The 12,070-nt window shown below is 43.5% G+C and overlaps 1 protein-coding gene across 2 annotated transcripts in view; it reads right to left on the bottom strand.

Annotated features, from left to right (window-relative positions):
* Positions 1-3,833: 3,833 nt before the first annotated feature.
* The window catches only part of KBTBD11 (kelch repeat and BTB domain containing 11), a 28,744-nt gene continuing 20,507 nt past the window's right edge, over positions 3,834-12,070 (bottom strand). For both annotated transcript variants that reach the window (XM_048845336.2, XM_048845337.2), the window contains one exon: positions 3,834-11,580. In XM_048845336.2, the coding sequence (XP_048701293.1) occupies positions 8,582-10,573 (1,992 nt within the window). In that variant the 5' untranslated portion in view covers positions 10,574-11,580 and the 3' untranslated portion in view covers positions 3,834-8,581. The remainder of the gene's footprint in view (positions 11,581-12,070) is intronic.

Raw genomic sequence — 12,070 nt, 5'->3', positions numbered from 1 at the left:
CATGTGCAAATGGCTGCAAAGCTAAACGGAATCAAATCCGGAGCAGATAGATAATCTGCTGCTACTGACTAAGCTCTTGAACAGTCAGATAATGCTTTCTAAAGTGTGTGGGAAAGAATCTAATACTATGAGAGCATGTGTTCTTCCTTCCTTCCCTCCTCAGTAGCTTCCTGCATAGTCTCTGCAGCCATCCTGTAATTATCTTGCCCCTCCCTGCAAAGCCCTCGGTGTCCACATTTTTTAATGAATAAAAGCATAGGTTCACTAAATGGCATCATCAAAAAAGAAATTAGTTGATACCGCCCTGAGTCAGCACTACAATCAATGCAGAGGAGTACTTGTGGCACCTTAGAGACTAACCAATTTATTTGAGCATAAGCTTTCGTGAGCTACAGCTCGCTAGCTCACGAAAGCTTATGCTCAAACAAATTGGTTAGTCTCTAAGGTGCCACAAGTACTCCTTTTCTTTTTGCGAATACAGACTAACATGGCTGTTACTCTGAAACTACGATCAATTTGATTTCCTTTCATGCTTTTTTCAAGCAAGCACACTTACCAGCCCCTGTTTTTATTTAGCATACCTTATGCTGGAGGAAAAGATAAACCAATACTCTTCTTCATCTCACCTAGAAAGTAAGTTTTGTTGTTGTTGTTTGTAGGTTAGCATGTATTCCTTTTCTTTCTTTTCAGTAGAACAAAAAAACAGGCGAGGGGAAGAAGAAGTCCCTGGCAGAAAAGGAAAGTTACTGGATTCTCACGGTAATTGAAGGATGTTACTGAGTCAGCAGAGTCCCTTCACCTTCCTAGTGACCTACTGGAAGAATTGTGCAGAAACAGAAATACAATCTAACCTGCAAAGGAAAAGACAAACATCATTTTAAAAATACCTCTGGGTATGCCAGAAGATTGGGGGACTACATTCAGAATTGTAAACTGTTAGCACACTCAAAGGGCAAAGTTTTGCGTGGGGAGAAGGTGGATGTAAGACCAGTATACGTATATATTTTCCTCCTCCTTTCCATGGCCTTTTTGTCACCACAACCACCTTGATGAATTTAAAACTCAGCATCTTCCATAAATTGTAATCCCACTCCAAACTGACAAGCAGGTGTCACTGCTGAGCCACACCTACTTCACCCTCCCCTAAAAAGCTAAGAATATTAATAACTGTTTCTGGTAGCTATCCACAATGTGCTAGACTGTACAAACCTTTTATTCTATCATGATTAGACATTAGAAAAAGTTCCTGTCAGGGTGGTTAAGCACTGGAATAAATTGCCTAGGGAGGTTGTGGAATCTCCATTATTGGAGACTTTTAAGAGCAGGTTAGACAAACACCTGTCAGGAATGGTCTAGATAATTAGTCCTGCCATGGGTGCTGGGGACTGGATTAAATGACTTCTCGAGGTCCCTTCCAGTTCTATGATCCAATAAAAAAACCTGCAAACTGACAGTGTCATGCTTACGGACTAATATGGATATAATTGTCATGTTCTATTTATAATATGCATTTGTAAACACAACAGTTTAACTCAACTGTAAACTGGTTTGGGGTAGGGACCACCTTTTACTTCTGTGCTTATAGAGCACCTAGCACAATGGGATCCTTGTAGACCTTACCACAATACAAAATAAATAATCAAGAATAATAATGTGTTGTTCCCTTTCTCCCCATCCACTGCGCTTTTTGTTTGTCTTTCCTTAGGGCCTGTCTACACTATGCAGCTTTTAGCCACAAGGCTGTGTCAACACAGCCTTGTCACTAAAAGTCAGCGTGTGTAAACACTCTTTGTCGGTACTTTGTTGTCACTTTTGCTGACAAAATACTTCCAGCCCCGCGCGTAGCATTAGCTTTGTCGGCTGGAGAGCGCTCCTGCCGACAAAGCCACGTTCACGCTGCCGCGGGGCGGCTTTTTAAAGTACCTATGAAAGACAAAAGTTTTGTCGACAACTTCACAACATAGACATACCCTTAGATTATAAACTCCTCGAGGAAAAGATTGTGCCTTCTTATATGCTTGATATGTGCCCAGAGGAGCATTGGAGCTGTCAGAAATAAGTAATAATTTACTTCACTTGTAGCCAAGAAACTGATTGACATTCCTCTTATTTGGGTTCTCAGCAAAGTTTCTCTCTCTTGAAGTGACTACAAAGCACACACTATAGGTGTAACCCACACACCTCCTGCGTGTGGTGTTCTGTCCCATCAGTGGCACTGAGACCACTTAGAGATTAATGAGTCTGCTCTACTGTCTTCATTAAGGGCCATATGGCTTTTAGCTCATCCAGTAGAGGATCATGTATTAAGCTTCAGAGGTCCCAGGTTTGATCCCGCTCATCAATGACCAGGGTCTGTCGGTATTACATAGGCACCTATATATGTTTACAAGGAAACCTTTGAGATACTCAAGGTCACATCAAGCTGTGAAAGCACAGAGAGCAAACATTTGAGGGGGACTGAAAAAGTCTACTGTGCTTGATACCACAGAGAACATACCCCCAAATCAGGATGACTTTGAAGCCCTAAGCTATATGGCCTATGTGCTATAACGGGCAGCGTCAGTGCTTTTACTTTCCTCATATGAGAATTAAGCAACTACGCTTGGAGCCAGTCATCACTAATTGACTGTAAACACAGCTGAAATTTGACCCTATGGGCCAAATCATACAAGGAGATGGGTGAACACAATTTCCACTAAACTCAATGTAATTTGCATGCACACATCTCTTAGGATAAGGCTTGATGTCAGCACTATATTCCCTGATACTTAATTAGGCTCCAACAGACTTACTTAAACCCACACCGGATGTGAGAGTGGAAACTGGAAATGGTGTACATTTAAACTGGGGGGAGGAGGGAAAGTGTCCACTGAACTTATATATTCTTACCCTATTCAGTTAAGCGCTTTTCTTGCTGCATTCTTCTCTTCTGGCTTCTCAGTAAGTTACAGCAGATGAAACACACTTGCAAACCGTGGACCAAATTCAGTGATGAGGTGTAAAGAGTAAGGGAAAGGCAAACTGCACAGTGGCAAGGTGTGTGTGAGGACAGTTGAGTTATTCCATATTTACACTGGTGCAACTGACAGCAGAATTTGGTCCTAATTAGATAAACATAAGGGAGTCTAAACTGGTATAGTCTGCCCATTAGGGTAGCTTGGGAAGAGTTAAATTTACACCATCTTTGAATCCATCTCATCTTGCCTATGAGTTTGGCAAGTAACTCTGCAGTAACTCTGCAGAAGTCAAAGGAGTGGCAATAAACTGGTGTAAGTGGAGAATCAGGCCCTATGCCTCCCTTAGATTTGCCAACTATCAGGAATCTGACATATTAAATATCAGAATACACTCAGGCAAACTTAACTGTAACTTTAGATACAGTTAATTAATGTATTTTAGCTTCTTTATGGAAGCAACAGGAAGTGGAAATTAACTGTGCTGTAGCCCCCAAAATTTGTCTCCAGGTTTGGGAGTGATATCACTTCCCCAACCTAGTACCACCATTGCACTTACATAGCAGTCAATTAATTGGGCTTTTTAATAGCAAAGTGTATTTCAACCTTGTAGTACAAACACATTACAAAAAGAAAATGTGGTCTTTCAGCTGGAGTAGCAACTGTTTTCAAAGCACAGTGCATTTTTTCAAACTTTTGTAGCCTGATCATGAATACCATTAAAATGTATGTGCCAATTACACTGTACTTAGAACTTCAATCCCCTGCTGTATGTTAAGAATGTACACAACACTGTTTACGTATTGTAAACGATATAGATTACTGTATATAAAATAAAGAAATTTCATAAAGAAAGGACACCGACTACCCGCAAAGCCCTAAGGGGAGCTTTTACGTTTGCATGTATTTATTCCATTACAGCATAAATTAGACTACATAAAAAGCTTTACAGTGATTTTTGCCTAGATATTTAAAACTGAAAGGTTAATAAATACATCAGTTACAAATGTAATTCACCTGAATTGTACACAGTGTCTGAAGCATTTGCATTCGTTAGTCTGTGATAAATGACTGTATCAACGTGGTCATTTTATAGTTTCACAAATTTGTCTAGGGTTTATTCATCACTAACATTAATGCTTAAGAGCAAAGCATGAGCAAATAAACTAGCTCACTGAAAAATACTGTATTTGTTTGAAATGTGCTCCAGTTATGGAAAAAATATAAATAGGAAAATGTGTTTACTAAACTATTTTAAGACGACTGGCCATGTATTCTACACTGGCTAAAATACTACTTTTGGCTCCCCCATTGCTCTCCCCCAACCATTATTTTGTTTGCTTTGGCTAAATATATGGTAATTCAAAATAAACAAACAGAACAGAAGACAAATTCACATTTTCTCCTATCCGCTGGATAAATGCTGGTAACTAGTGAAACTGAGAGTGCCTCTAAAACACAAAATAGAATACTGATTCCTAATTCTGGTAAATTTACTCTAGCGGCTCCTACGACAACACTTTTTTTAGGCCAAAATGAATGGTGTGACATCAGTGGGATTGGACATTTCTGAGTGCAGAATGTGACTCAAACAGTTTGTGGGCCAAATTCTGTTCTCAGTCGTACTGGTGTAAATTAGTGGAATTATTCTATATTTACACTGATTTAACTGAGAGCAGAATTTGGCCCTCTAAGTGTACATACGACCCTAGCCTCCTACTTTTGGGTATCATGCAACAGGATCTGCCCAGCCTTAGATTAAAAGGTACTTTTCTTAGAAATTACTTAGATCTACATTCTGCTATCACACCACACATAAAAGGCCTTTCAATCCACTGTGAGTTCAGTGCACAGAACAAAGGCAGGATATTATCCCTTACAGACAGATTCATTAAATGACTCACTACAGTTACTTTAATGGTACCTTTCGGATAGGATATTAAGTAAGAGTTTCTCCTCTTTTCTTATGCTTTAATAACTGTACCAAAATCAATGTCATTGAGAAAAACTGAAACTAAGAAAGAAAAAACTCACTATAGAACTTCTGGTGTTTGTTCAAGTAACAAATGCTAGGTGTCACTACAGAGACACAAAGCAAATCAACACAGTTTAAGCTCTGTGCTTGTAAAATGGAAAGAATCTGTGGAGCAGTCACTGGAATCAATGCTGTTAAAGCATGAAAAGCAATAAGCTACTCATGAACAATAAATAACCAAAGGTACTGAGAGCAACCACTTTGATACCTAACCAAACAGCACAGGAGAAGTACAGCTTTCATGTGAATAATTTATTCTTTTTGCAGTTGAAATTCTATCAGCTGTTTATTTACAAGGGATTTCATTGTGCATGGAATTCACATTAGCTACTGCACAACAGATTTATTGATTAAACAGCTATGATTAGCATATTGTTTAGCAATTCTTGTGTTGAGCAAATAGGGATATTCTTTTGACAATTATTCCTTTTAACTGGTTTCAAGGTATAAACAGGAGTTTTATAAACTGTGTTGCAGGAATTAAGGTTCTTTCTCATGTCATTGCTTAGTAGCTCTCCGTCTGTTGCTAACTTTGCTAGTAAGGCTTGCATTTCATTTCACTTGGTACATTCATAACTGAATTTAGTACTGAATATATAATGGGGGGAAAAATCACAGATCTACTTCGGAAACATGGGGCAGAGAATAGGAAACCAGCTAGAAATGTCTTTAAGTTACCAGAAAAATCAGTCATCTGGCTGTGATTATGCAACTAGGGTATAAAGGAAATTCTATTTGACTGACTACTACTAATTAAAACCAGATTGTGCTCTCACTTTCACAGGGTAAATAGTGAGAGAACATTTTGGCCCAATACTATCATTCTTAATCTGAATGAAATAGCGAAAATGTCTTCATGGTGTCTGTAGCACTTTTGATTTAATCTTGTTTGTTTATTTTTGGTTGGTTTTGTTGTAAAATGTATTTGCAAACATGTTTTCTAGTTATAGACAGCAACAAATATCTTAATTATGATAAAGGTAAATTTCAAACCTTTGCTGGATGTTTGTGGAATATCTTTATACATTTAAGGTCACAGTGGTTTCCCAAAACTAATCAAGCAGCATTTTCATGAAATACCACCAAATTAAAATGCAAAGGGGAAAAAAATTACAAACCTGATTAGCTTCCTCACTAGAAATGTAGTATAAATACTGTACTAGATAAGGTATTCAAATACATAAACATTTGTATAATTGTACTATGAGATAAAACTGACATTTCAATATGTGCATTTGGTCCTTATCCTGGTTCAGGCTCTGTTTCAGCAATATTTGCACGCTGCTTAGCTTTAAGCACGTGCAGAAGGGTTTGCACTTACAGAACCATAAGCATTACCTGTGCTACAATGATATGAAAAATAATTCTAATGCACACAAATCATTTTTTCGTTAGCCTCACAGCTCTTCTGATACTTAGAAGGCAATAATATAATTAGGAGCAAAATGCAAAATTGTATTTGTCCAGCTGAGGAATTAACTAATCTGTTAAATGTATCAGGAAGTAAAAGATCAATATCTAACTTTTACATGTACGCACAACATAAATTCTAACGGCAGTGTTAAATCCTATTTAACCAACTAGCATGCTGACTAGGCTAAAATGTATATAGCCCAGTCAGAAAGTCCTTGTTCAGACAACACTTATAGTGAATTCACTGGGGGAGATTATTTGACTAAAGGCTTCATGATTGCACCACTGGTTTCTAAATAGTATTCTAATCAGATCAACTATATAAAAGATCAAATAAATCATAAAGGTAAACTCTGTGGCTTCTGTCTGTCAAAATGATGTCTCATGGTAGAATCTGCTGCCTTTCTTTAGAATTAGCAATGAGATATAAGAACTTTACTGTTAGCACACTGCTAAAAATAAGATATTTTAATAAAACAAAGATTCTTCTACTGCAGTTCTTTGATGTGAAGTTGCTATGTCTTTGTAGAATGATGAATACTCATAAACAATTTTTTTCCATTATCAAGTGACAATTCCAGGCTGAATTAACAACAGCAAAAACACTGGGTCTATTTTAAGAAAATGGTTTCTCATTAATTACTGTAAAGCTAAACAGATTTGCTGTATCCTTCTATTGGATGTCTACATATAAAATGTATAAAATAAATGCAAATGCGCTTTTTAATACAGCATGCCTGTCCAGAAGGTCTACACTTTTTTTCTGAATAACATGATAAAAAGTATGCTTCAACTTCCCATTATATCATTTTTCTTCTCTCTATATGCTGCTTCCTAAACAATTATTCTCAAAAGATTCAGAATCCAAATGAAACTATATGGCATCAGTAAGAACTATAATTGACAAGTGAATTATTAATTACAACACTCATTTACCTCAAATAAATAAATCAGCCTCTCAATTAAAAGATAGGGAAATCTTAACATTATGCTAGTACGTAAGTATAATCAAACTGTAGCAAACTCTTGTTTTTCTTGTTCTCCCATGATAGCCTTGTTCTATGCTGGTATAGTCTCCTACCACAGGCTACTGGACATAAAGTGTAATATGTAAACTGAATGCAATCAGTTTCAACGAATTCACATTTGGTTTAGGTTCATTTTCATTGATTTTCAGGTAATTAAAGAGCAGTGAAATACAAAATGTTTCCCCCAACACTCAGTGGCATCCACAGTCATTTCAATCTGCCATGAACTGAACAGCTTTGCTTCCTGTTTACTATGATTTAACACTTCTGATAAAAAAGTAAAGCATTGTCTTTTACAGAAATTATCATTTCTTTCAGCCACAATTCTGCTGTGCTATGGTAAACTGACTTTTCCTCTGTATTCCAAATCTGAACATGTGGCAGGCATTTGTGTTGCTTAAAAACTTTAAATCTGGTCTCTGTTAAATCATGCGGATTCTTGGGGCTACAGTGCCATGTCTTCCTTAAAGAATCTATTGAACCAAAAATGAAAGAATGCAATTCAGATGATCTCCTTACACTTTTCTAACATATGAACTGTTGAGTAAATTGGATTCCTTTATGTAGCCAGCAGTATTCACAACTGATATCCAAAGGAGAGAAGAAAACGAAAGGCAGAAGAAGCAGCCCCTCTTGTGTATATATACACAAGAGCAACACTATTATTAAATATTCCATTATAAGCTTCTGTTTTCAGGGATTTATATAACTCCAGGAGAAAAGGTCTTCTCCAGATTGGGAACTGGCCCACATTATCCCAAAGATTATCCTATTTTAGCAGCTTTTCTTTAATTTGCTTGGCTGCTCACCAGCGCCAAGGAGTGAATTCTTCCCGCATGAAGCAAAGTAAAGATTAGAGTGGTTATAACCAGCACCGGCCCTAGATCAACATTTCAAGAGGGGCACCCCAGCCCTCTAATGCATGCATACCTTCTGAAGGTGCCCCTAGTCAGGGGCTGTGGCTGTCGGGCAGGCTGCTGAGCTAGGGGCAAGCCCAGCTCCCTCTAATCCTGCCAGCTGGTGCGGGCCCCTGGCTGGATGTTTGCTGTGCAGTAGTGGAGAGGCCCCAAACCAGCTGATCAGGGCACCACGCGGAAACCAAGCACAGCCCCTTCCCGCAGTTGATCTGGCTGCCCTCACGCCAGGCCCACTCAGAACACCACGGGGCTCTCCGGCTCCCCAGCTTTGTCTGGCTTCTCTGGCAGGGTGAGCACGAAGGGCAGGAGGACACCTTTGGCCTCGAAGGGGGCCTTCAGCAGCTCTGCATCGAAGCTGCCCGGCAGCCCCCCGTCGGCCTCCACCTCGCCGTCCTGGGCCAGGTTGAAACGTAGGGTGCCGGCCCGGTTGACACAGTAGATGGTGCTGCCCAGGGCGGCGCAGCGGAAGGGCTGCAGGGGGCCGCTGCTGGGCCTCAGGGAGGCGCACTGGCTCCAGCGCTTGGCCACGGTGTTGTAGCGGAAGACCTCGACCCCGCCGGCCTGCCCCTGTTCGCCGCGGCTGCCGCTCAGGTCAAAGCGGTAGATGAAGCTCTTGAAGGCCACCATGTCGGCGGAGCGGCGGCGGCTGCTGTTGTAGGGGCACTCCTGCCACTCGTCCCGCCGGGGGTCGTACTTGAGCAGGCGGTAGAAGAGGGAGCCGCCGGACACGTAGATCTCCCCGTTGCAGGTGGTGGCTTCGTGCGCCACGGCGAAGGCGCCCTTGGGCAGCGGGGCCACCGGGCTCCAGCGGTCGGCCCGCGGGTCGTACCTTTCCACCGTGAAGAGGCACTCGCCCCCCACGGCGTAGAGGTAGCCGTCCAAGGCCAGCAGCTTGAGCTGCGAGCGGGGCTGGCCCAGCGGCCGCACCTGGCTCCACGTGTCGGTGAGCGGGTTGTAGCAGAAGACCTTGTCGGAGAGGCGGGCGCGCTGCTCGCCCGGGGCCGCCGCGATGCCCCCAGCCAGGAAGAGGTAGTTGTAGAGGACGCACATGGCGCAGCCCTTGGCGTTGGCCTCCTCGGGCAGGCGGGTCAGCACCCTCCACTCCTTGGCCGCCTCCTGGTAGCAGTAGATCAGGTAGCTGCTCTCCTCCAGCGACACCACGGAGGAGGGGCTCTGCGGCCGGCTGCTCTCCCGGCTCTGCGGCCTGCTGCCCGCGCTCAGCCTCTCGAAGGCGTCGCTGACCTCGGCCACCAGCAGGCTCCGCTTGCCGGCCTCCAGGCGGCGCTGCAGGATGAGGTCCCGCTCGGCGCCGCTCAGGCGCCCGTAGACGGCGGGCTCCCGCAGCACCTGCAGGTAGTGGTCGCTCATGAAGCGGTAGGCGGCCTCCCGCAGCTCCGCCAGCCGCTGCTTCTTGGCCAGGCACAGCAGCTGGTAGCAGTTGTCGAGGCGCAGCTGGGCCCGCATGGCCTCGGCCGCGCAGTGCAGGGCGCAGGGCATCTGCAGCACGCGGGCGCCGCTCACCACCTCGGCCAGGTTGTCGTGGCGCACCTCGCCCATGCGGGCCGTGTAGACGTAGTCGATGAGCAGGCGCAGCGCCCCGTAGCTCACCCCCTTCACCCGCAGGATGTCCCGGGACGAGCGCGCGCGGAAATAGTCGCTCTTGGCCGCCAGCACCGACTTGTGGGCTCGGATCCGCCGGCCGGACACCTCGATCACCAGGTCCGGCTCCTCCGAGACCGGCTGCTGCGGGCTCCTGGGCTGCGCTCCAGCCTGGGGACAGTAAGTGCCAGGCGGCGGCCGGGCGATGTCGCCTCCTCCCGCTTCCCCCCCCTCCTCCTCCTCGGACTCGGACGCCGCGTTGTTAATCTCCCACTGGCTCTTCACCACCCGGCTGCAGGAGGCGGCTGCTCCGGGATCCTGCTGCGGGGCTTTGTCCCCCGCCCCGGGCGAGCTGAAGCACAAGGAGGAGCTGAAACCGCAGGGGGCTTGCAAAGGGAGTGCGCCGCTTTCCCCACCCCCGCGCTCCTCTTCCCCCGCTGCTGCGCTCCCTTCCACGGAGCCGGGCTGCGGCTGGCCGCCGTTGCTGCTCTCCGCTTCCCCCAGAGCTTTTCCCGGTGGCCCTAGCTGCTGCTCCGCTTCTCCGCAGAGCCTCTTTGGACAGGTCTTTGCCTCACTGATATTCCCATCACCTGGATAAAGGACACAGGATAGGACTGGGCTCTCCATGGCTCTAGCAGAGGCTGGTCCCGGCTAATATCCCCCCCTCCCCCCCCACACACACACTCCCAGCCGCACAGTCAGCCACCCCTTCGCCTTCCGCTTCTCCCCTCTCCCTTTTTACTTTTTTTCCCTTTGTGGTTTAAGGTTGAATGTTACTGTGGGTTTTTCTTGCTCAACTCTCCTTCTTGGCACATGGTCAATTTCAGCCTTGTTTCCAAGCCTGGACTCCTCTCACATGCTGACAGCAGAAAGGGGTGTGGCGGCAGCCGTCCCTGCAGCCACTCGCTGCTGAACTTTTGAACTTGACTAATTTCAACATTGTATAGATATCTATAACCATAATGTGTTTGCTTGATTGGTCAGACTTTCCGTGAGTGGCATTGACAGATCAATGAAAAGTAATAAAGTATCTCACTGCCTGTACCTTGGAGGATTTTGATTTTTTTTCCTCACGCAATTTAGCTTTCTATGAGCTTTTTTCCTATTTTTTCTTCTTCTTCAGAGTAAGGGGTATATGTTCTTTAACAAGTCAAAGATCATTCAGTTTTAACAGTTTTGATTAACCTAGATGTTCATCTCAGCCTACATGGGTCTCCCAAAATCAGTTTGACTAATTGCACTGTTTTATTTCAGCTCAAAGAGGAGCTAAAGATTTTCCTCGGACTTTCAGCTCTGAAATTTGCAGCAACAGAGTCAACTAAATACACGGATGTGCGATTGTATTCTGCGATTATTGCCCCACCCTCGGAAGCTGTCGTGCTCGGTGGCATCCTTTTGTGTTGTTTTTTCAATTGACTGTGCTGAGGAAATTTGATCCTTTAAGATTAGAGTCTTAAATATAGTTATGTCCATAATTTATTTACCTTAAGCAACTATTTTAATGGGAGAAACTAACTGCAGTTATGAACAGTTTTTAAACCAGTCAAGATTTCCTTGGAATTATAGGCTCCTTGAGATTCAAGGTGGTTTCTTCAGTTCACTGTTTCTTACAGGATTCTATGCATTTCTCGTTCCTGTTTAAAAGAAAATGTAAAAAAGTTGATCAGTTTAAAACAAAATCTTCAGTTTATGGTTATTAGAGTTTATTCCAGAGGAGTTTTGTACGAGTATAATTGAATGTTCTTTAATGGTGGATATTGCATCCTGAAATTTGATTATGAAATTGACTAAAATGAGGTTAATGCAAACCACAGTTGTTACAAAATACATACTAGAGAATTGCTTGATACAGTTATGAAAACAAACAAAAAAAAGTAAACTGACAAATGTGTCACTGACTGATCTGGGTTGCTGTGTAGTCCCATATATGGATACATGAAGTGTTATAGTCTCCAGCTCATTCTGGGAGGGTTTAGGCCTCTTGCTCATAAGAATAAGAAGTGGGTAGGTTCACAGTATATAGGTCAGTACACGAAGTTTTCACTGGGAAACTGGAGGTCTGTGGGCCATGGTTGAAAGTTAGATTAGATTTCCGAATAACAGTACCACAACCAAGGAGTTTTT

The sequence above is a fragment of the Caretta caretta genome, chromosome 3, assembly GCF_965140235.1.
Source record: "Caretta caretta isolate rCarCar2 chromosome 3, rCarCar1.hap1, whole genome shotgun sequence".
NCBI classification, from domain to species: Eukaryota; Metazoa; Chordata; order Testudines; family Cheloniidae; genus Caretta; species Caretta caretta.
Note: the sequence above shows the minus strand (reverse complement) of the source record. Positions and strands in the feature narration are given on the sequence as shown.